Below are 26,000 nucleotides of genomic sequence, written 5' to 3'. Positions count from 1 at the left end.
GGCAGAGATCTATTATCGAAGTAGTTAGTTCCCTGTGTGCAGAATGATGGTATACATGACACTTATGTTTTGTGACCAACCCTAACGACTAGACATGTTCTCTTACGTTTGATGGGATGAATTCTTAGTCATCTTCACACTACATGAAGCGAGAGTTGGTCGAGCAGCCAAGTTCCTGAGATGGGTTTCGGGAGCGGGCAGTTTGTTACCAGAAAACATGTCGCTGACAAAATACTGATCGAACAAATTTCATATTATATCCTCAAAAAGGTCACCTGGAGAATTGGGGGATGGATGGCCGAATGGTTGGTTTAAACAATATTTATTTACCATATATTACATACTATATACGATACATAATAATTTATTTGGATTGGGAAACAAGCTATAAAGCTTATATTAATCCGTCTCCAGAATAATGAAACAAAATAAATTTGCATGAAAATTATAATATATTACATAAAAAATATGTATAATATCGAATGGTTAGCACGAGCGCGTTACATTATAAGTTCTGTTATTGAGTCATGTGGCGTGGTTTTGATTCCCCGCATGTACGTGACAAGATAGGGTCGCCTGTCCAACCTTGTGGGTTTTCTCCGGGTCCTCCGGTTTCCTCCCACCGGAAACGAATTGTTGAATAAATTTGAACCATATTTTAGTCCCTAAATGACCTAGTTTGTGTCGTGTGGACGTTAAACCCCATTTCTCTCTCTCTCTCACCTATAGAATTAAATTTGGTCACTTTTATCTGTGTACGGCCTAATACTCTATCTTGAGCTTTTATTCTGGCATGTTGGGTCTGTAAGGCATTATGATACTTTGGTGATGTCTGTTTCTAAAAAAAAAAGACTCTATATCCATTAAAAGAACATATTACACGATCGTGTCAAATATGAATTCTTTTATTAGTACACATCAAAAAAGGGAGAACAGTCGGATTGAAATAATTTATGTTCCATATCAAAATTGCATATCATTTTTTGACACATGATTTCTAATGTTGTTTGTTCATGACTAATAGTCAGTGACGTGAGTGAACACTGAAAGCCATTTGTTCACTCAGTTAGAAATTTATTATAATGAACCAACAGCACTAGTGAGCTGTTCAGACAAAGACTGACCAATGAGTGGACAATAATGGAACAATGGGCCAGCCCGACACCCTCCTCATTGCTTCAATGTCTGCGTAGTCTTAACAATAGGACTTGATGTGTTGTTATCGATTCGTCCAGCTGATGTCCAGCTAAAACTGACCACATGTCAGTTGTTGAATCAGGTATATAATGTCCACTGCCTGTTCGTGTATTACGTCACACTGGTCAATATCCACCTGTCATTACCTACGTACACAGGTCAATGTATAATACATGTGTATTGTTGAGAGTTATATATACCAGATTAGTAGTGGACTTAATTAAACCACGAACAGAAAGGACTGTTGGCTTTATTACTATCTGAAGACAGGAGAGACTACAGCAAAACCAAAGGTAAGTTTCTTTCATATTGTGAATGGTTACATTTATAAAAAGAATTATACTCTTCTGCGATATAACCTCGGTGGAAGCGGACGTAAAATACAACTAACTCATCATCATCGTACGGTCGCTTAGAACGCCGATGTCTTTAAAACGTACAGCTGACTTTATGACGGTGATAGAAAAACCAAATAGTAAGGTTTCTTTCATATTGTTAATAGTTACATTTATATAAAGAATTAATAGATACTCGTACGGTCGTTTAGAACGGCGATGTCTTTAAAACGCACAGCTGACTTTATAACAGTGATAGAAAAACTAAATAGTAAGATTTCTTTCATAGTGTGAATGGTTACATTTATATAAAGAATTAATAGATACATGTACGGTCGTTTAGAACGGTGTTTTTTTTTTCAAACGCACAGCTGACTTTATGACGTTGATAGAAAAACTAAATAGTAAGATAAGATAAAAAAAATCCTTATTGTTTGTATTTTGTTGTTGTTACAGTATGTTTATGTTCCCCGGAGAAATTAATGAGATATTTTCAAATGACAAATGAATAATGAATTATCTTTTTGTTCTTTGGTTTCAATATTGTTTCTGAGAGAATAAATGGATGGATTATATTTATTCCTAAGCCTTAATTTGACTCAACATAATAAATATTGGAATAACTGTTTATGCATTCAACTACATGGGGTATATTAAAATGTGTCGTTTATATTATTTATTTATGAAAATGTGCGTCCATGCAGGGATTAACGTTATAAACACATAAATAGAATGCTGATAAGTTCTGTGGAATGGTACATTTAAATGGAAATTAATTTTTGACCGTACAAATCGGACATTTGTAGAATGCGTGACTTGACTGGCTACATTTTTGACATCGATAACAATCAGGGATGTGGTATTTATACTAAAGTAACTAGTATTATACCCCCTTAACCCCTTTAACAATGGACGTGCCATTCGAACGTAAATAAAACATGCACAAAGAAATGACAAGTCTCATGGCTGAGTGACAGCCTGGTCCTATGTATAAGATATTGTCCTTACTTAAATTATTTACAGTTTACACTCTGGGTGAATATATTTATTTGTTCTATACTTCAATAGACCCACCCCTACACCAATTTTCCTTTTGTACCCACACTCAAGCTACATAACGAACTTCATAATATGAATATTTGGCTAATTAAAATGATTTGGATGAAATTCATTTTTGAATTCTTTTTGTTTTTGAAATTTTGAAACACATATTAAGTATTCACTAACTTGTTAAAAAAATATACGTGCATTCCAACCCATTCTTCACGAAATGTTATATTTTTACTCGGATAAAGTTTTGACTTGTGGAGATATCGTAGTATAATAGTGGGTATTTCTATATAGAATTTGCATTCTATTACATTAAATATGTACACAATTTAAATTCTATTACATTAAATATGTACGCAAATTCGAAAATCCCCACTTCTACAATATTGTATCCTCAAAGATTGATGTAATTTGAAAAATAATAGATGCATCACGTGTGTAATAAATCTTGTTAAATCCTAAATAATCTTTATACCGCTGTTAATCAGAATCTAACAAATCATCTAAAAATCAGTTAAAGAGGGGAAATAATCTAGTAACTCTATAAACGGCAGTTAATCAAAATCACATCAATCCTCAAAAAATCAACCAAGATTATAAATCATTAATTAAATAAAGCCATCTTTAAAGATAACGAACAGGCGATGTGAATGCGATAGAGCATGGCTTAAATTACGTTACGTCAAACGATATGCGATACTTCTTTAATTGGCTCTGATCAGATAGATAATTGATTGATGACCCAGTTGAAGTTAATTTCATTAATTATCGCCCTTTATTAGGGTTATTAATTGTCTTGAAACAAGCTGTAAACGAGGAAGTGTAAACAGCTCCAGGATATTCGTTAATCTTAAATACCAATTGATAAAAACCACATAATGGAATTACAGAAATGGAGCTCGGGATTGACCACGTGCAAGGAACCCAGATTGGTAATTGAGATAATGCTCACAAGAATATAATGTCAATTAATAGATAACAAGAGTCAATCATATTTTCATTCATAAGCCATATTAAATCTAGAATCTGACTTGGTAAGGGACAGCGCCTAGTCGTCCGGATGAGACGAAAAAAACGAGGCCCAGAGTACACCTTGAAATGCACGTAAAAGAACCCATAGCAATTGAAATTCAATAATCCCCATAGTGTATGTCAGTCTTCATTAGCCCGGTTGGAGCAGAAAAACGGGACGTTAAACCCCATTTAATTTCATTAATTCCACATTAATCTAAACTGATAGAATATTTTCCAAAACTTGCAGAATTATAACTGTTAATACCGGTATCCTTTTCATCTATATGTAAAATTAAATCCAAAATGGTATAATATTATCTGCGTTGTCCATAACATAACTGGGCGTTTTATGTTCTGATCCAGACACGTATAATTATGTTAATTGAATAATAACAAAGTTTTGATATATTATTTCACTGAAGTATATAACATTATGTATACAGTATATTTTTAATAGACCAGACTGATTGAATGATCACTTTATATTCGCAAATTACATTATTATGCCAATACGGAGGTGTATTGACACTTACACGACTGTCTTGATATTTGTGGAGCAATGTCCTGTCTCCTACCATTAGATATTATTAAATTGGAAAAATGAGATAAAATATTTTGTACCGGTAACGATTGCACAATTCTGATTAAACTGAAACAGAAATATCGTCTGTTTCATATATGAAGACAGCTTCGCTAAATGAAAGCACTGAATACGGTAATAACGTAGGGGAATATTAGTAAGAAACTGACAGATTTTATACGCGAGGGCTGAATACGTGAATTTATCAGTGGATTGGACTTGGCCAAGTCAGGTCAGGAAGCCTGGGGATGACAATAGTTCAACTCAGAATTCGATCAATACTTGAACGGACGGACACCGTCTCGCCATCTTCGTTTTAATGAATCATTATGATATTGAAGTAGGGGGTCTGGTTCGTCTCTTCCTCTCAGCGTTCGTTTACACGAAGTATTGGAGACTTGAAGCTGTAGAAAATAATGATGTTGAAGACAATTTTCCCCAACGACACAGACACGTCTTCATCTTACAGTCAGGATGAGTCCATGATGGGTAAGACGATCGGTGACTATACAAGCAAGACCTTGAATTTCATTCAATTATCGGTGTGATACAAGGGATGTTTTCTATTCTAGTACAAGGATATGGAAAGGTTAAGTTAATTCCATCTGTTGGACCATTCGTAGTATGTGCAGCAGTGTCGCTATGGACCCGTTTTATGCAAATGTCTCATGTATTCCTCGAGTTTTTATTGTTGTCGAATAAGGACTGCTTGGTATCATTGAGATACTAGAATATGGACTGAAAAGTTTTTAGTTAATTCTATATGTATAAATGACCACTGGAAGTATACGTCTATCAAATGTTCGTTATCTCGAATAATATAATACCAACACACCCGGGAGCATCATAATGGACGCCATAGTGGCTGTTTTGTGCTAATCAGCTGAGTGGCATGTGCACATGCATTCATAAAGGAAATGACATCCCTAATTCCATATAGTGGAATAGTTGGGCTTTTTTTCAATGATAGTAAACATATCAGAAAACTAACTGACCTTGACTATAATGAAGTCGTAATTAATGACACTGAGAAAAGGATTTTTCTAATTAGGACTGGACCTTGTGGAATCACCATGTTTTGATACTGTCGCGTATTCTAGTATGTAGACCATGAATATAGCTGCTCGCATTGGAATTCTAATTATTGTTGGTATCAGGGGCACCGGAACCCGGGCACCAGGGTATACAAATGGTACCCTGCCCTTTTCTAGGGTATACATGTATACCCATGCCCTAATGATGAAAGTTTTCAACCTTTTTACTACTAGTCTATTCATTTTTAAATGATAGATATACGTAATTGCTCTCTGGTCGGTCGCGAACCGACTCTCGCACTTACATTATCAGCTATCAGTGCACGCCTATTTTCTTGATGAAGATTTGTGTATTGAATGTCAAATTAAAAAGATTTTTTTTATGAGATGAATTGCTCATGATACGAAAATTGTGAATAATCAGGTTTTTGTCTCTTTCATTATCATGTATTTTAAAGGGTTTTATGTTGGAATTTGGAATGCTAGAGGCGCTTTAAACAGCGTTCTCGGAATTGACAAATTTCGAAATGTTCTAGCCCCCCCCCCCCGGACTCTCCCTATCTTTTCGCATATTCCAATACACTGTGTATTATGAGAAAGGAATATTCCAATATATTGTGTATTGCCAGTAATAAATGTTAGATTATAAATTTAAACAGTGGTCAGATTTGAGTGATATCTCCTAATTTCCATTTTGTGTAAAGCCAGTCCTCATTAAATAGTAAAATAATACAAGGTACTCGTTTATCGTTTCCTCGAGAAATTTGATAGCAAATACACAATGGAAACAATGCACCATGGGTTCACGTCTGCTTTAAAGCAACATTAGTGCTTAAAGGGTCTTCTGCGATTGACGGGATTTTACTATACAATTAAAGCGGACATGATCAGATATCACCCAAGGCGGAAGCGGAAGTAAAGCCCCAGAAGGAGGATATCATATTAGATTGGATGTAAAATCTACCAAGCCACGAGTAGAAGTTTTAACTTTCAGTTTGCATATTATTGAAAGGTTTTATTGGCTATACCTGTTTCCATCCTTTTCATCCATTTGAAATAAAATGAGAGAGGGGGGGGGGGTCTAGTGGTTTAACGCGTGCGTGTGAAATCATACGGTCTTTCATTGAGTCAAGTGGTGTGCTTTCGATTCCCCGCTTGTGCGTGACAATGAGTAGGGTCGCCTGTCAAACCTCGTGGGTTTTCTTCGCCCCCCCCCCCCGCCACTGCTAGCGAAATAATGAAATGTTAGTTCCCCAAAAACTGCTTTACTGTAATTGTGTCAGTGCCAGGAATTTCAGTTGTGGTGCCACTTTAAGACCTAAATAATACAGTAATTATTATATATTTCAGGTAGTACATCATTAGAGATATCAGAGATAATGAAGACAAGAACCGTACCTAGCTTCAGATCCAATGATTATTTAGATATGAAATCAGAAGGTGTTAAGAAGAAACGTAACAGAATTCATTATACAGCCGCCCAGGTAAACATATAATATAAATCTACCTGTAATACGACAATACCTATTATTCCCAGACCGCTAGATTACCGTGGGCGATAATTCGCTTGATTACTTCTCAACGGATCAAGTTCACTTCCACCTTGTAATATGAAGATGTCAATTACTCGAAGGTAATGATGATCCGTCGTCATAGATGGATACATAGTAAAGAGGCGAGTAGCGGGGTATCCGACCTTATTTAAAAAATATAAGTATATCAACGAGAAAGCAGCGGAATATTTACTATACATCTGCTAATGAGAATGACATTTGATCCTTTTCCGGTCCAGTACGAGGTGGCACAGTACAAAATAGGCCTATATATCGTATCGAAAACAATATACACCTCAATCGGCTCGTACAAAATATACACCCCACTCGGCTCGTACAACTATACACCCCATTCGGCTCATACAAAATATACACCCCACTCGGCTCGTACAACTATCCACCTCACTCGACTCATACAAAATATACACCCCACTCGGCTCGTACAACTATACACCCCATTCGGCTCATACAAAATATACACCCCACTCGGCTCGTACAACTATCCACCTCACTCGGCTCGTACAACTATCCACCTCACTCGGCTCGTACAACTATACACCTCACTCGACTCATACAAAATATACACCCCACTCGGCTCTTACAAAATATCCACCTCACTCGGCTCTTACAAAATATACACCCCACTCGACTCGTACAAAATATACACCCCACTCGGCTCGTACAACTATGCACCTCACTCGGCTCGTACAAAATATACACCCCACTCGGCTTGTACAACCATACATCTCACTCGGCTCGTACAAAATATACACCCCACTCGGCTCGTACAACTATACACCTCACTCGACTCGTACAACTATACACCTCACTCGACTCATACAAAATATACACCTCACTCGACTCATACAAAATATACACCCCACTCGGCTCGTACAACTATACACCTCACTCGACTCGTACAACTATACACCTCACTCGACTCATACAAAATATACACCCCACTCGGCTCGTACAAAATATACACCCCACTCGGCTCGTACAAAATATACAACCCACTCGGCTCGTACAACTATACACCTCACTCGGATTCGCGCTTGGTAAAACCTCCCGGTGGATCATTTCCACTGTAATCCATAAACTGGCAAAAAGCCAACTCCACTACTAGGATATTTTACTTCAAAACCATTACCCTCCATTTCTAGCCGCAACGTTTAGTCGTTCGGATGGGACGAAAAACCCAGGTCTCATATACTCAATGGCGTGCTCGTAAAAAAAATCCTTCACGGTTGGAATTTGAAATAATAGTAGGTCATAGAGCCGCTGTCCGGGCAAAAGTTTCCCTCATAGCACACAACGTGGCGTATGCCCGTCTTCATTAGCCCAGTAAGATCAGAACAGTAGGACGTTAAACCCCTTTAATTATTTCATTTCTCGCCTAATCTGGGTATTATAACCCATAAACACATAATATGATATGTTCGTCTCAGATATATCATTTATGAGAGGGCCTATTGAAACAATCAAAAATAACAATAACAGGTCATAAGATAATGAGTGTCAAATCTTAATCTTTTCAGACAAGAGCGTTTGAGGGTATGTTCGCACGAAACCAATTCCCAGACCGTGAAACGCTGGAAGCTATTTGTGAAGAACTTGACGTCAGCCATAAAAACGCACAGGTAAGATAAGGATATTTATGTATAATATGACATATTTATTATGACTTTACTCATGGATTATCAAAATCATTATTATGGTGCGACCGAACGCCAGAGGACACATTCTTATTACTTTTTTTTTCATGTGTCTGGAAAATCTTGATTCATTATTCACTGGATATTTGATACTTGAATGATTTTGGAAGAAGTCACGTGTAGTCTCGGTCTCTCAAGTTCCTTTGTTGTAGTAGCTTTCACAATTGACAGGTGATCTCTATGCCTTGTATGGCCTGTATACACCAAGACATATTTGTCTGCTATATTCGCCGATACGCGCGCTACCAACCGACAAACCATCGGGTTTAATAATTTTATTTGCAAAAAACTTTGATGAAGACCACTGTATGTTTAGTTTTGTATAGATCATTGTATGAGTGAAAATTAAATAAACATAGCTATTTAACCACGACAGGTGATAGGAGAATTATCGAGCACAACACACTAGACTATCGTCGACGAAACATCGGTCATGAGATATTGGCGATAAATAATCCAAGATCATTTAAGACCATAACCACAGTAAAAATAATAACGACGTTGGTGTGTGGTGCTCAATTACACAGCATTACCTTTCCTTTTATTTTTTCTGACGTTTGAATTTTCCTGTATTTGGTTGTACAGACGATAACGAATTATCTCCCTTCCACCAGTGATCTGTTTCAAACACAATGTAGACAGCCTGTTATTGAAATGAAGCTGGTCTATTTTGAGTGGGCATTTACCTGCTTTTTCTTTTCTAATCTATCTAACAATATATGGTTTATTTTTTTTAAGGTTTGGTTTCAAAATCGCAGAGCTCGATCTCGTCGTGATCCCAATGACGTCAATTCACCTCGTAAATTACCACAACTCGACAGCGATAACAGCAATTCACCATGTTCATCACCTAAACCTAGATCCAGACCAGCCCCAAGACCAGAATTGTAAGTTATCAGAATCTTTCTATTTACTTTCGCGAGACGATAGCAATAAATTAAAATCCCCCGTTCCGTATGTATGATTTATTTTAGGGGGTATTGAGCCATAGCGATCAAAGGGAGACAACATTAGAAAGGTAAATGGAGTTTAACGTCGACTCGACACATTTCGAGAGTAACATATGGTTCAGTTTTATTTCAATCATTCGCTTGCGGCTAGGACACTTAAGCAGTTAGAGGAAACCGGAGAACCCGGAGAAATCTCACGATGTTGGACAAGTGACCCAATGACAGACCTTAGGCCTATTATCTAACGCGCACTCGTTAAACAATTCGGCCACCCAACCCCTTTAAGGTAATACAGCTGAGCAGTGTATTAGAACTATCCCATCAATAAATCAACAGAAAAAATAGAAACTAGGCTTAAAATACTCCTTAAATCAATTACATATAAAGCCAATTTTAAAACTACAGTGCACATAAAAAGCGACACAAACTTTAAGAGTCCCATCCTCTTTCCCATCTTCATTCCTTTGAGTAATCATAATGTAACCATATATTCTTCATTTTGTTTTGTTTTTTTCAGCATTCCAGAACAACTTGTTACCTTTGTAAAGAAACCAATTCCGAATTCAAAGTGGCACGAACCAATCAAAAGCAACTTTACATCATACAATAATGGACCATTTGGCTCACCGGAAGCCGTTCCACAGAATTATCAACCCAATTGTCCACAACCCTACTTCCATCCATACGATTATCAACCAATTAATCACGATGTTCCCTTTTACTATCAACCAATTAAAACGCACGAATCATCGCAAGCAAATGGACCAGATTGTCCAATCTCAGCCATTTTAAGCCAAACGAACAATGTTACGCAAAACGGTTACTATGGTGATTTTACATATGGACGATCTTGTTACGGATCTCCTCCGGAAAATGGATATTATGGAAATTCAGAATGCGTGACATCACAAGTTCGGGTTATAGCGGATGCGAACAAAACCCTAACGGTGCTCTAAAAATAGACAAATATACAGAACTGAAACGTCTTTCATTGAATTCATATTATCATTATTTATTACAAACCAGCGATATTCATGGAATCAATCAACCATCTACGGCATTAACAATACCGTCCAGTTAATCATGATATAAAACATCAAATCAAGAAAATGTGGAAACGAGAAAAAATTAATATAACGTTATTCAATATCATTATTATTCGACTCTCCCGGAATTTTCATCCCGACATAGCTAAATGTTATCAGCATTATTCGTTGCTGTAAATAAAGTATTAAGGTTTTTTTTACCCTCCCAGAATCTACAGCTAAGTAATGTAAGAAATATTCAGTGCTGTAATGTATTAATAGTTTTTGACTCTTCCAGAATCTACTACATTACAGCTAAGTAATGTAAGAAATATTCAATGCTGTAAATAAAGTCTGAATATTATTTGACTCCTCAGAATTGACAGCAGTATATTATCCCGACAAAGCTAACATAGTTATACGCGCTGAGTGAATATAGTTGTGCTGTAAAGTCATATATTAATATAACATAAAAGAATTGGACACAAAAGATCTCCTTGCGTAACTGCATAATATATTTTTACAAGAAGAAGACTCTAGTCATTTTAATGTTTAATTTATATAATTTATTTCAACAAATGTCGTCATACAACTGTGTGGGTAGAATGTGAATGTATATAAGCCTAGTACGTATGTAGCATAAAATCAAACTATATTTTTTCAAAACCGGTAAATAATTTATGAGATATTTGTGTGTTATATTGTACCTGTGTGTACATGTACGTGCATTGTGTGTATGTTTTATTGATGTTTTTTTGTAATTATATTTAATAAAATGTTAAATTTCTTAACTGTATGTTATTATATGGTTGTTTGTATGAATGAAATGAAATGGGGTTTAACGTCCTACTGTTCTGCTCCAACTGGGCTAATGAAGACGGGCATACGCCATATACAGTGTGCTATGAGGGAAATTACGCCCCGACAGTGGAGTTACGGCCTACTCTTATATCGAATTCCGACTGCCAAGGGATATTTTACGTGCAAGCCTAGGTGTACACGGGACCTCGGTTTTTCGTACCATCCGAACGACTAGACAGGTGTCCTTGTCAGGTCATCGGTCTGCAAGGGGAAACCACACTGGAAAATCCCGATGAACTTTTCCGGCCAACACCGGGATCGAACCCTCAACCCCCAGGGTAGCGAGGCAGCGTCTTACTCAATTGGCCACCGTGGCCTCGGTTGTCTGTATATCGAGGCCGTCTTCATTATCCCGGTTGGTGTAGTAAGACAGAACGTTAAGCATGGCAACCTCCCAGTATCAATATATAGTTCTACTTATATAAAGTGATCCTGATTTCAATCAAACGTATGACTGACTAATTATCTAAAATCTTAGCACTATATATCTAAATCTGATCTTAAAACGTTTGTGCTTCTCAAAAATTGGTTCGCAGATTTGTTTTTCGCACAAACTGACTTTTGCATGTCTGATTTAATTACGCAGTCAGATCGACAATCCTTAACTAATTCTACCAAATCAATACTTACTGGGGGGCTTTTGATTTAAAGAGGGCAGCCTCGGTGGAAATTCTTCAATTCCCCCCAACAGAATAGTTAGTGTACAACATGTTGACATGAATGTGGTCTAACCCCAAACTAAATAATTTACCAGAGTTATCTCCCCTACTTATAATCAGCCACTCGGCATCTGGGCATAAACGTTACTCTCCTTCTTACTCTACTTCTAATTTTACATACATAAGTTTCAGTACATATTTCGCTTTTAAACATTCTATATGACATTAGTTTATTTTCATTAGCTTTATTCGTATCATTCCATAAATTAGTTAAATTTTAATTCTCCATAAATTTTAAATCGCGAGCTTGATGTTTGAGAATTATAATATTTCAAAAGTAATATATTTAACATTCCGTAAGAGTAGCAGATTTTATTTGTATGAAATGAAAAAATGTGTACATTTCTTTAATGTGTACTCTTTAATCGATCAAATTCCAAATATTTTTTAGATTACCAGAACGGTGTCGCGATTTGAATAGGTTATATCTTATGTGGTTTTATGACAAAACAGCGACCACAGCCTTAATATTTTTGTTGTTAAAATAATAGACATAAATATATCAAACATCTCAGTATTTAAGACCTTTTCGTTCGTTCGTTCTTGGTGTTTAACGTCTGCTTCCACATAAGTGATATCGCAGACAAGACATAGGAGAGCTGAAGCTGATACCTGTTTTTTAGAATATGATTTTGCAATCTTTCCATTTGGCCTTAGGCCTTGGATTTGGTTTAGTGGGAAGTTCTTCCCTTTATTTAATATAAAACATATCGTTTGGTAGATGATCTAATATGAGCCAATCTTAAAATAAAGATTTATATTACTATTGTTAAAAATCTCTGTAGCCGAATATTTCATAAAGACAATGAAAACAAAAATGAAGTGACATGATAAATCAATCCTTTGCTGTTATAAGATAGGCCCCATATGAAAACAGGGAGTTCGCTTCTATAATAAAGGCTAACGTGTTAATCCTTAGATAATTATTATTGGGCCTATATCTATTAATATGTCATACTCTTAAACCCCAATATTATTTCAAGAGTGTCATACCACGTGTATAAATAAACCACCCATTAAAACTAAAGAGATAAGTTCTTTGCCGTTAATCTTTATAAAAACAACAGTTTCCATTCATTGAACGATCAGAGTTGCAACTGCTACTCCACGTGGTACAACTTTGTGAGTGAAGCCGTGGGTCTATAAACATCACTAACAAAACTCTCTTAATTAACCAGTATAACACCTTATCAAAGCTCACGCTCAAACCATTTATAACTCATTTTAACACTGCTCTTGATGTTTTTCTAATCCTGACCCAGTTTCAAAGCTCACTTGTCTGCGATATCACCCTTGGTGGAAGCAGACGTAAAACTCCAAGGAAGAAGAAGAAGATTTGAAGCTCAGATCGCTAACTTGCTTCTAATCGTTCAGTTTAGAATGAATTCTGAACAATCAGGAAAAAAATTCAAGTTACTGAGTTAATAAGAAAAACGTATTTATATCCGATTTACCAAATTGTCAGGGGACACGTGACTCAGATGACGATTGTTTGTTTACCATCAATGAAATAGAAGTTGTAGAAAGTTTGTTAGCGGAATAATTTAAATATGAGAGACAGTATGGGGGTAGGAAGATTTACTGATAGCCCTGTCAATGGAGGGAACGCCAAGAAGAGAAGTAGACAGCTGTATACCCCGCAACAGGTTGGTATAATTTACTTACACTATGATCGGGGTAAGGTCTGTCATTGAGTCGAGTGGCGGGGTTTCGAATCCCTACCTGTACGTGACATGGAGTCACCTGTCCAACGTCTCATCGGTTTTCTCTGGGTCCCCCGTTTTCCTCCCAGTGCTAAAGACCCCTACGTGCAAGTGAATTATTTAAATAATGTTGACCCGTGTGTTAGTTCCGAAATTACCTAGTCTGTGTCAATCCCAGCACTCTAAAAGATGTCTAGTTATTCGGATAGACAAAAACCCAAAAAAAACCCGAGCCCCACTGTAAAAAGTGTTAGTGTACGTAAGACACTTCCAGTAGTTGTAATCTGAAAATGGGATGACCGGGAAAAATTCTCCCCCGGCGCATTACACACTGGGCAGAAAGTTATTACATGTTTGTCTCAGCATGACACAACCCTTGTTCCCCTCCGATATGAGTTATGGACAACCAGCTAAAACCACGAATACATGTTTTATTTCTTACTTATATCATACACGGGGATCACGGTGGCTAAGTGGGTAAGACGTGGCCGAGAAGGTTCATCCAGATTTTCCGGTGTGGTTCTCCCTTGTCAGTGATGTAGGACGGAGGGCCTGACAAGGACAGCTGTCTAGTCGTTCGGATTGGATGAAAAACCGAGGCCCCGTGTACACATCTAAAAGATCCCTTGACAGTTGGAATTCGATATAAGAGTAGGCCGTAGTGCCACTGTTCGGGCAAAATGTCCCTCATAGCACACTGTATGGCGTATGCCCGTCTTCACTAGCCGAGTTCGGAGCAAAACAGTAAGACGTTAAACCCCATTTTATTTCATTTCATTTATATCATACATCTCCTGAACGGAATGGCTGGGTCATTTTATTTCGAAGTAAAGTGCAAGACGCCTCTTTCAAATATTAATAACACAAACAAGGGACCATTTGATCCATGTTCATGACTTCGATTTTCCATGGATACATTTTCCATAGTCAACAATTGAAGACATTTCAGAAATTCATAACTTATATATAGATGCATTATGTAAGAGCTAAATCTGCTTATTGCAGTATTTCCCTTTGCTGGACGATGCATTTTATTTCCCAGTCGGTGCCAAAGAGTAGGATGTTAAAACCTATATCGTTTTGTATTTTATAGATCTGTTTTCGGAAGATGACCAACCGGCTCGTTTTGTTACAGTTTTCTTTTCTTTTCAGACCCAGAAATTGGAGGCGATGTTTCATAAGAATAATTTTCCTGATAGAGATACAATAGACAATCTTTGTCAACTTTTAGAAATCAGTGATACCAGACTTGTGGTACGTATTGGCTTCATGCTCAACATTTGTCATTTGTAGAGTTCGAGCAAACTGAGTGCTGAGAAGGTGTAGAGCGACAAGAGACTGAAATATACATAAACTACCAGCCCATCGCACAACACCAACTGACATTTTTGAAAACAAGTTATTTAAAATAAATTTCTACTGGCTTAAATGCTCTTCCGCAAATCTGTCTTCGCCTGACGATAGTCGGTCCGAGACCGTAAATCTCTTTTTTTTTCGGATTTTAAGTAAAAGTTAATATTAAGTGGAATTATGTAAGATTAGATAAAGAGCTGACAGTTCTCGCTATAATAGTTAAGAAAATAGATAATGGAAAGTGAATATGTTGAAAAATGCAGTCGAATTATTCACCCTGAGCCGAGTTATCGCCATTACAAGAACGGTGTAGCTTCGATTGTTATTGCTACCGCTGTTACGATAATAAACAAAGTCTCGAAAATCTAGAGTATCCATCCATGGCTTCGAGAGTTAATTATCGTCTTGGCAAGTTATTAATATCTAATTGATAATTTATATAACATTAATTAATACCGAAAGAAAGACCTGCAATAGGCAGATTTAGCTCTTGAACAGTGCCTGTTTAATGCAGTTGATATTGAAACACAAACCACAACTTAGTAAGAACACGTTGTTTTTTGGACCTGGGTATGCCTAGTAACTTCTCCAAGACTAAAAGATTCGTTTCTAATGCTCGTTCGGATTGGGGGCACAACCGAAAAGAACAATTGCCAGTTGGAATTTGATGATGTTTAAACGCACACGCTACCGCATAGGCGCAATATACACAAAAACACTTCATTAGCCCAGTTGGTGTGGAAAAGTAGGACGATAAACTTCATTTCATTTCTTTCCAGAACTGGTTTAAGAACAGACGAGCTAGATCAAGACGAGAACCTAAAGATGGTTCCCCTAACATGGATCTAGATACAGATCTAGATGGAACTGTAGAAGATGTCACTCCACCTGGTAGTCCTAAATATAAACCCCCGGATGCCATCATAAAACCTAAAATACACACCGGGTAAGTTAGCATTGTTATGCAATCATTGGTGGTAGTCTAGCTAAACAATGGTGGGTAAAATGATACCGAGATCCCATTAGGGCATTGAGCGAATTCAGTTTTGGGACGCTGAATCGAGTATCCCCTATTTGTTTTGCACCAAATTGTGCGTATATTGAGAAAAATATTGGCATTATAGTATACAAATTGTCAAATTAAGCTGGGTATATTGAAAGTTATTTTGCAAGGACACAGGGACCCGCTATTAAGTCTGGGGACTCAATAGCCAGCCGCATTGAATCACAAGAGGCACCACGCTACGTAACAACTGACCCTGATGGTTTTATTTCAGAAGCTACTCTATACAAAGGTTAATGGAGAAAGACCCTGTCACGCCCATGGAAGTACCGGACCATCACCCCCAAATAGATCAGCGGCAGCAACCAAGAGATCCACCTCAACAAATAATGATGCCTAATCTTCTTCCTATGACAGACATGTCCAGAAGGTCGGCCAGACCAAATCGTAGGTTTCCTAACCCTTCGCCATTTTCTCACCAGCCAATCAGGCATCTTCACCACCTGACCGCACTCTTACCCCATACTCCAGAAAGATCTCTGACGTCGTCTCTATCACAAGTTCTGATGAGTCAAATGGATCATCACATCACGCCAGATATGCACGCGCGTTCTATTCGCCATCTTGAATCTCTTCAATGTCGGCCGTTCGAAAACGGCGGTATGAGAAATGGTAATGGTCATGTTAATCAAGATATGAACTACTACGAAACAGGGAATCCATTGTGGGATTTATATTATACGTACAGAGATGAGATTGTTCCGGTTAGAGAATATTATGACGCTGTTCCTGGGGTAACAAGAAACGTCATCAAAGTTGAAGAAGAGAAAACCCTGCTAGTGCTTTAATTTTAAAATTTATTACGATCGTTTTTTTGACACCTGGAAATTGAAATGTATTCAAAGTTGACAATATTTGTTGCCATCCAGAGAATAAGCTCTAGCGTGAAGATCCAAACAACACTGCTCGGAATGTAGGCCTTGACCAGTATATCGCGAACCTGTTTACTACCTAGCCCATCCGCGCCGGGCACTTGCCGGGTTTTTTTGTTTTTTTACATCGTGACCGGTTGATCATTTCACAGTGTGTTGGCGTCGCTATTACTGATTCAAAAGATGATAATTTATTCAAGATATCTGCTGCTTGTTTACTTTCGTGTCTATAGAGATATGCAATTAAGATATGAGTTATACGTACCAGTGAGTTCCAGGTGTAAGACGTAGCCTTGAACACTCACGTCGATGCTGTTGTCAATCTCAAAAGAAACTAGACTGCATTATACACACATAATGTTAGCCTGTCATAATATTATTTTTCGTTATTCAAGAAAATATCATGTATTAGCATAAGTTAAAAACACACTGCCCCTTTTTTTTTTATAAAGCCTACAGGCCTGGTACGGTTCTTTAATCTAATCTTAATAGGATTACTGTTTGACAGCAGACCATTACATTCCCTTTTCTCGTGCGTTATTTCTTTTTCACATGCATTACGTTTTTTTCCCTAATTTATTCTGCGTACCAAATGGCACGCATTATGATAATTTCACCGTAGACTTATTTCATTAATTTGTAAATACAATTTTGACAAGCACTTGAACCCTGTTAGTTATATAAGAACATATTCACTGTATTCATATAATTCACTATTTATTGTAGTTTTACCACGATAAAAACAGATTTTTTCTAATACGTTTTTTTGTTAATAGTTAATGGCAGTGCTGGCGGACAGAAGCCTAGGGCCTCGGGATCTAGGCCTCCCGTCAATGTTTGTAATATTTTTAGACACCGTCATACACCTTTCTTAGTGTGTTCTTAACCATCAATTGCGTTTACGTTTATGTTTCTTTTTTCTAGAGGGTGGAGCACGGGGAGGGGCCTATCTTCATCTAAACTTGGCCCTGATTAATAGTTGCAATATAACACAACAGAAATATATAGCTAAGGCGTCACGTGTCAAGTATGCCCCGATTGTAAAGGTCATCCTCATGGAAAAGTTCATACCGCTCCAAAAAAATCAAAAAAATCTCCATTAACTTCCTGGTACAATTTTATTTCAATAATTCGCTAGGGATGAAGTGGAGAAAACCCACAAAATTACGTACAATTCCAACTGCCAAGGATCTTTTACGTGCACGCCAATGTATACCCCGGACCTCGGTTTTTCCTCCCATCCGAACGACTATACGTTGTCCCTTACCAGTACCGTCCATTCGACACAAACCAGGTCATTTCGGGACTAACACATAGTTCAATTTTGTTTCAATAATTCGCTTGCGTAGGGGTCTTTAGCAACGGGAGGGGGTGGGGCGGAAGTCCCATAGAAAACCAACGAGGTTGGACAGGCGACCACACTCCTTGTCACGTACATGCGGGGAGCCTAATCCCCGTTACTTGATTAAGTGAAAGACCTTATGATCCAACGCGCACGCGTTAACCATTCGGCGACTCAACCCCCACCCACCGGGTCAGCACCCCTGATTGTAATAATCAAAATCTTTAACACATTGATTCACTCCCTTTGATCATATGATGCCCGACCTAAAAATATTTTCAATACAGTTCAATTTTTTTTATTCAATAATGAAGACCACCATCACCGGTCCGTAGAACAAGTGCTTACATAAATATATCAATTTGTAAACAAAAGTAACATACAAGTACCGGTACATTTAAAAAAAGTCATATCACCTACTGTCTAATATCTAATCAGAATTTTTGTGCAGACGGGTAAAGTGAAAATTTAAAATTATATAGTAATTTGGGAGATAAAACCTTTTTGCCTTTTAGCCGGCAAAATAAATGCCTGAAATTCCATTATTTTTTGGTCTGGAGGCATTCCGGATTGGGTCATCAATAATTAATTGTATCATCAATTTTTCGAAAATAGAAATTTCTTTAAATTGACTAGATAAAACATTTAAAATCAGTGTAGCTTAAATCAGTGTAATTTAAAGGCGCTAAATCTCTAATATTTGGGACCTAGAAATTGACATAAATGGGTCGCAAAGCATATAATAATGTAATATGAATGTATATAAATTGATTTACGTTCAATCGTTTCCGTTTTTACTCTAATTTCAAAGCAGTTATGTTCGGCGAAATACCGAATCAGTTTATTTACATTCATATTACATTATTTCCGACCCATTTGTGTCAATATTAGCGATTTAGCTCCTTTAAATAAAAGGTGTCTAGCGTAACATGTGTTTCGGGCATGTTTCATCAGTAACATGTGAGACGAGATATCGCTCTACGAAACTTCCTGGTGTCTTTTGCAATTTGTTTGGGGTAAGACGTTATCTCTCCCCGCCCATGCAGGGGCGGATCGGGGGATCGGGCGAAGGGCCGGCCGGACAAAAAATGAAAAAAATAAGTTTTGTCCAATTCGTCTAAAACCAGCGCCTGCCAGGCAGAATACGCCCACATTTTCGAGAGATGGATAGAGAACAATCTAAAAAGAAAGTGATTTTTCCTACAATCAAGGGCCATAATTCAGGAAATTAAAATTCGATATGCGCAAATATCGAAAGGAACCGAAATCTTTGGGTTATAAACTTACATTTCAAGTTTCAACAAAATCAGATATAAATTGTGACCTTGATATACCATGTTTTTACGCTATTTGAGAACGAAGGGCGGCCATTCACGAAATTCGAACTCAGCCGTCCTTAGGGTGTAACGGTGATACAATTATACGTTTTTTTTAAATCGGATAAAAATTATGACCTCTATAGGGTCCACAAGCTAAAAACACGATTTTTCGTACAATCAGGGGCCATAATTCAGGAAGTTACGGTCCGATATGCGCAAATATCGACAGGAACCGAGATCTTTCGGTTACAAACTTATATTTCAAGTTTCAACAAAATCGGATAAAAATTGTGATCTCTATAGGGTCCACAACCTTGTTATACCATATTTTTACGCTATTTGAGAACAAACGGCGGCCATTTTGTCTTGTCAATTTTGGGCCGATTTTCACGAAATTCGAACTCTGTCGTCCTTATGGTGTAACGGTGATATAATAATACGTTTTTTTAAATTGGATAAAAATTTTGTCTTCTATAGGGTCCACAAGCTAAAAACGCGATTTTTCGTACAATCGGGGTCCATAACCTTGATATACCATATTTTTAAGTTATTTGAGAACGAACGGCGGCCATTTTGTCTGTCAATTTTGGGCCGATTTTCACGAAATTCGAACTCAGCCATCCTTAGGGTTTAACGGTGATATAATAATATGGTTTTTGAAATCGGATAAAAATTATGACCTCTATAGGGTCCACAAGCTAAAAACGCGACTTTTCGTACAATCAGGGGCCATAATTCAGGAAGTTACGGTCCGATATGCGCGAATATCGAAAGGAACCGAGATCTTTGGATTATCAACTTAGATTTCAAGTTTCAACAAAATCGGATAAAAATTGTGACCTCTATAGTGTCCACAAGCTAAAAACGTGATTTTTCGTACAAACAGGGGCCATAATCCATGAAGTTTCGATCCAATACATGCCAATATCGAAAGGAACCGAGATCGTTTGGAGATAAACCTATATTTCAAGTTTCGTCAAAATCGGATAAGAATTGTGACCTGTAGAGTGTCCACAAACAAATTGTGGACGGACGGACAGGGGCGACGACAATATACGTCCACATGAAAATGTGGGCGTATAAAAACCTTTTCTGCTGAACATTATATGGGGGGGGGGGTATTGGACCGGCCATGGAGCGATGATGATCATGTTGTATGTGGCCGGTGACTTTAACGGGCCGCCACGCCATCACTGGGGTCTGGAATGGGCTGGTATAATAGACTTTCTGGGCCGGGTGTGCTGGGTGTTGGCCGGAATTCGGAATCCTGCGATGGGGATTCCGAATTTCATCCGAAAACTTCATCGGATTCACCCGACGCTGTCGCCAGAAACGTCTGCCGATGGTTCGTAACTAAAAAAAAAGGCCTCAGCAAAATTTGATGTTGCTGGTCTTGACGATACAATGATAATACGTTAATTAATATGACGATATGATAATTTCACAGGTTGATAGTTGTAAATTACTTGCAGGTCGGGGTTTTGGCCTAAATTAATCAATTGATGAGATATATTATTTGACAGAGATTATAATCAGATATGCCACCAAATCGCATATTTGGGGTTCATTTTTCAAAATTTAATGGGGGAGAGCCCCCGGACCCCCCATCCGGGCTCCGCGGTCAGTAAAAGGGGCCGCTCCGACACGGGAGCCCGAGCCGGTTCCCTGCCCCAATCCGCCCCTGCGCCCATGAGTAAATAATAATATTAATCGAATATATAAACCTCAGAAATTTAACAGATACAAATAATGTACATGTTATTCCACAGGTAGACATACATTGAAGGTGCCCAGTGAAGGAGACGCAGTTGCTTTAGAGTTTGTCCGACACCTTTGGGTATTTGCGTCCCATACCCCGTGAAATAATCATATTGTTTCTGATGCTCAACTAGTATCAAATATATACTCTTCATAAAAAGTAGGGGATATTCAGAAACAAAACAAAACTGCGGAAATGCACTGCTGTTTTTATTAGAGGTAACCAGTGTATGTTAATAAAAGGCCAATGCCCTACACATGAATATAAACATTTCATATGGGCGGCTTATCTGACGGTCCCTTTACACTCGCTAATAGATACACCGTCAAAAGTGAAAATGAACGTTTTTGATTTTTGTCTTAAAAATGAGTAATTGCTCCACCAATCCTCAGGCATTCAGCAATTCGTCGTGGCATGCTCTTAATGAACTGTCCAGTCACGATTTGGGGCAATTTGGCCCACTCCTCTCGCAGTGCGACGGCTAATTCTTGCAGTGTTGTCCGTTGACGTCGACGAACACATCTCCCGATCAAATTAAACGTAACACACTAAAGCAAAGATACGCTAAACAGTAAATATTATGCAAGAACCGATAGGAAAGCAAACATGGATAGATAAACCAGCACGCGGCAGTTTTCATCAACCCTTCCTTGAAGTGTCAAATTTGACAATGAACCCTCGTGTATGGCGCTATTGCGTGTCGCATGTGCCGCTCAGTGGTTCTGTTGGGGCGATAAGTTCTTCATGTGAACATACTCTCAAAGCATGTCTAGTGTCCATGACTACACATATTACAACCTGCATAGGTATTTGCATTTTAATATCCCCTACTTTTTTTTGAAGAGTATATCGTGCCTGTTACAAATCGCATCGAGCATGTTCCACACATCTCAACATTTATCAGCTTTTTGTTTAATCTATAAAAGCCTACATTCCTACACAATGTTTTGTTTAGTCGAGTGAAAAAAGAAAATGTATAGGCTAAATGGAACTATAGAACATGTACACCTTAATATCGACACATACTTAAAACTATCAAATAAGATATTGCTATGATATGATTCAACCGAAAGGTCCTATATATGCATGATATATCTACATTCAAGTTAAACGAACCGCATCTATTCATTTCAAATCTTGCGTCGAGCTAAATAAATTATGTGTTTTATAACATCAAGTTTTTACACCTTGTCTTTTGAATCTAGATGTTTAAAGCGCGTTAACAATATATTCATTTAAGGGGAAACTATGTCATTTCGTGATTAATATACCACATATTACAAGTCATACCCAACGGAAAGAAATGACGATTAATGAAAATTCCACCATTTTGAATTTCTACCATCAAGAATTCTCGAAATTAAATTTTTGAGATTATCGCTGCCCTTTTATTACCAAATTAATGGGGTTTTATTTTTATTTTTTTTGTAATTTGGCATTTACTTTGAAAGAAATGCCCGCCATCAAATGAAAAATACATTTTTAAATTGATGTTTGTCAAATTCGATTTTTCGACACACTTCGCTTGCATAACCACTCTGTGTTTGAGGAGTTTAAAAATAAATTATTTATCCTACCACCACTGAAAGACACTGATTACGATATAGCGCTCTCGATAATTCCCGAAGAACGCCAAATTGAATTATGTTAATCATGTCATTTTGCCTTGGCCGATTTTGAGTATGATTTTGTCTGACATATTATCATTGAACCAAACCGCATTGATTTCTTTTGCAATTTGTTTAGTATAAATTGTAGCCCGTAAAACGTTATACCAACAAAAAAATAAAACGTTTTGTTAAGTAAAGCTACATGACGCCATGACGTCATAGTTTTTATGGCGTCATAGTTGGGACCCAAAATGGCGCCTGTAAATGAGTTGTCGTAACTTTCCCTATACAGGGCTTTGTTGTCAACCTCCTCTCTACCCGGGAACTTTCGGAACTTTTGGTTTGCATTTTTGGTTGTGGAAAATGGCACCATCGACTACAGTATGGAAAACGGATGGTAAGTAAAATTATTATTATTTCGAATACCGAAAGAATTTTAAGTAAATAAACTAAATCAAATGAGTGTAATTGAGTATGGATTAGTCTTATGCGCGATTTATTTTAGCTAGAATGGTAGGCCTAGATCTAATGTCAAGGGGGCTCACTTAGACTTGGACTTGATAAAACTTAAAAGATGGAATTTATCTACAGGCCTAATGTACTCTACCTGTACTGTTCACTTTTTGGGTCACCATAACTTTAAGTTCAGATATGGTCGTCACGCAGGGTTGGGTGTTAAGACCAGCACTATTCATTGTTTGTGTGTTGGATCTAGGCTACAATTTTAAAGTCGTGTTTACTTTTGGCACTTTTCTTTTGATAAATCTAACACCAGTCAGCTGGAGTTGTATTGTTTTTATTATTTATTTCCAGCTTAAAGCCTGCATCACAAAGGAAACTAGTGCTACATGTATGTAGGCCTATCAATGAATCCAATCACTTGACAAGCAATCAGGTAGGCTTTGATCGTTCGTTTTAGCCTAATTCCTTTTAGGCTATACGATAGGCCTTCTGTAACAGAGTTGGATCAGCTGATATTCTAAATCTATTGTTTTTATTTTCAAAGACATTACAAATTATCAAATTAGACTATAATGCACTTGAGTACATTGAACCAGTGGTTAAACGTACCCCAATGACAGTGGTTCAATTCAATCTGCTACATCACAGTTTTATGATCAAAATTTTTTTAAAAAAAATTCAAAATGGATCAAGCTTTTGTTTATCTGGATTGAAGATTAGACATATGAATTGGTTGCAAGTACAAAAATTTCCTAGGCTAAGCAGTTAACATGTATTTATGGAAAATGATAAGTGAAAGTAGTGAATTTTCACTTTTAAGCACTCTTTTGAAAAAATTATTGCCTAAAAAATAATTGACAGCATGTTGTAACCGGACCTTTAAATAAATCAAAATTATTTCTTTCTTTCAGACAAGAAGGAAATAATCAAGTTTATAAAAGAAAACAAACAACTTTTCGGTGCGTTGAAGTGCCTTTCAGAAACCGAAGCTTATAAAAAAAAACACACGTGAAATTATTTGATGAAAGAAAGACATACAGACTGAAAGCGTCAAAAGCTCTTAAAAACCAGGTAGATAAAGAGCTGACAGCCCTCGCTATAATAGTTAAAAAAAAATAGATAGTGAAAAGTGAATGTCTTGAAAATTCAAGCAGATTTAGCTATTACATAATGCATCTTTAATATACATGTATGTGCTTTTATGGACACAATGTTTTAAATTGGACTAAATGTTAGGTGTTTAGCAGTCGAATAGCTTGATGCTTAGGCTAAGCATAGATAAACAATTTTATTGAGTCGATGATTTGGTACACAATAAAATCAATTTTAATTTAGCCAGATTGGTGAAACTTGTGTGTATAGTTTCACTACACCAAAACCTTGATTAACTTAATTAATAAGTGTCGGTTGAACACCAAAACCTTGATTAACTTAATATTATTATTATTATTATTATTATTGTTCGATTTATATAGCGCTTCATTACACGTGAAGTGTTTCTAAGCGCATATCACAAACATATACTTCAAACACGCAGAACAATCAAAATCAGGAGAACATAATTAAACGCAATTAAACACAGCTGCCTGTTAGGCGCTATTATTCAAAGGTTTATATCCAACAAATCAACCGGCTAATCTCTATATTGAACTCAGTCGAGGTATTACGTGTGGGTTGAACACCAAGCTCACTCTTGGCTTGTTTCTTCCACCTCTAAGAACGTGAAAATGATATTAGATTTAAGGGCATATAGCTCTATTCTTGGGAACTTTAGCATAGACGAAGGTGGTGGGTCTAAAAGCACATTTTACTGTATATTAAGTGATTTTTATTCAATGTTTGAAATTTTATTATAATTTTTTAATCAGTTATGTTTGGTAAATATGTGAACAGTTCAAACGTTGTTCCTTGTTAATCCATTCTACACGATTTTATTATAGTTAGTTTGCAATTTGTGAATCAGGCCTTTTTAAATACTTATTGGATATTAGGCATCCAGTTTTTCACAGTAAGCTATTGACTGAAATGGAACAGTATTAAATTTTAATTCGTGTTTGTAATTTTGAATAAGGGATGATACTGAGTTTGAGGTTTAGCGTTTAGCTATTTTAATATGAAACTTTTGTCAGAATTAAAACAGCTGTGTTTTTTTTCATTTTACTCTAAATTTCTCAAACATATATTAAGACTAAATGATTGATTTATAATAAGAACGTTTATTTTTGTTGTACATGTGTCATAGGTCATGTATTTGGATAGTTGGTATTAGTTTCAAATTCTTGAATAAATTTTATGTTTTAAAGTAATGTTGTTTGCAAAGATTATTGTTGCTGCAAACAAGATTTAGTTTACATCTAACAACTCTTGACAGTGCTACCGATTAGCGTAGACCTAACCAAACGCTCCTTCGAGTACCCCTTGATATAACTAATAAAGTAATCAACGTATATATTGTGTTTGACCCTACATCCTTCACTGTCCTTG

The 26,000-nt window shown here is 37.0% G+C and overlaps 1 protein-coding gene and 2 long non-coding RNA genes across 3 annotated transcripts; all 3 read left to right on the top strand.

Moving 5' to 3' along the window:
* Positions 1-1,308: 1,308 nt before the first annotated feature.
* Positions 1,309-11,244, top strand: LOC126826854 (uncharacterized). The gene is made up of 5 exons (XR_007682424.2): positions 1,309-1,490; positions 6,561-6,694; positions 8,302-8,403; positions 9,217-9,365; positions 9,946-11,244. It is a non-coding gene; the product is annotated as an uncharacterized LOC126826854 (long non-coding RNA).
* Positions 11,245-13,369: 2,125 nt separating this feature from the next.
* Positions 13,370-17,703, top strand: LOC126826833 (homeobox protein prophet of Pit-1). Its single transcript, XM_050555940.2, has 4 exons — positions 13,370-13,679; positions 14,889-14,990; positions 15,869-16,035; positions 16,367-17,703. The coding sequence occupies exons 1-4, from the start codon at positions 13,584-13,586 to the stop codon at positions 16,938-16,940; spliced, it is 939 nt and encodes a 312-aa protein (XP_050411897.1). The 5' UTR covers positions 13,370-13,583; the 3' UTR covers positions 16,941-17,703.
* Positions 17,704-23,345: 5,642 nt separating this feature from the next.
* LOC126826858 (uncharacterized) lies at positions 23,346-24,552 on the top strand. The gene is made up of 3 exons (XR_007682431.2): positions 23,346-23,451; positions 23,868-23,949; positions 24,428-24,552. It is a non-coding gene; the product is annotated as an uncharacterized LOC126826858 (long non-coding RNA).
* The last annotated feature ends 1,448 nt before the right edge of the window (positions 24,553-26,000 follow it).

Source organism: Patella vulgata, chromosome 7 (genome assembly GCF_932274485.2).
Source record: "Patella vulgata chromosome 7, xgPatVulg1.2, whole genome shotgun sequence".
Classification (NCBI taxonomy): Eukaryota; Metazoa; Mollusca; class Gastropoda; family Patellidae; genus Patella; species Patella vulgata.
The sequence above is the reverse complement of the archived record's forward strand: the minus strand, read 5'-3'. Positions and strand labels throughout refer to the sequence as shown.

Bases quoted from the DNA above. Each gene is read 5' to 3' on its own strand.
- LOC126826833 (XM_050555940.2), top strand. From the start codon at position 13,584: ATGAGAGACAGTATGGGGGTAGGAAGATTTACTGATAGCCCTGTCAAT. The intron at 13,680-14,888 runs GTTGGTATAATT...TTTTCTTTTCAG, and splicing joins AGCTGTATACCCCGCAACAG to ACCCAGAAATTGGAGGCGAT. The intron at 14,991-15,868 runs GTACGTATTGGC...ATTTCTTTCCAG, and splicing joins TCAGTGATACCAGACTTGTG to AACTGGTTTAAGAACAGACG.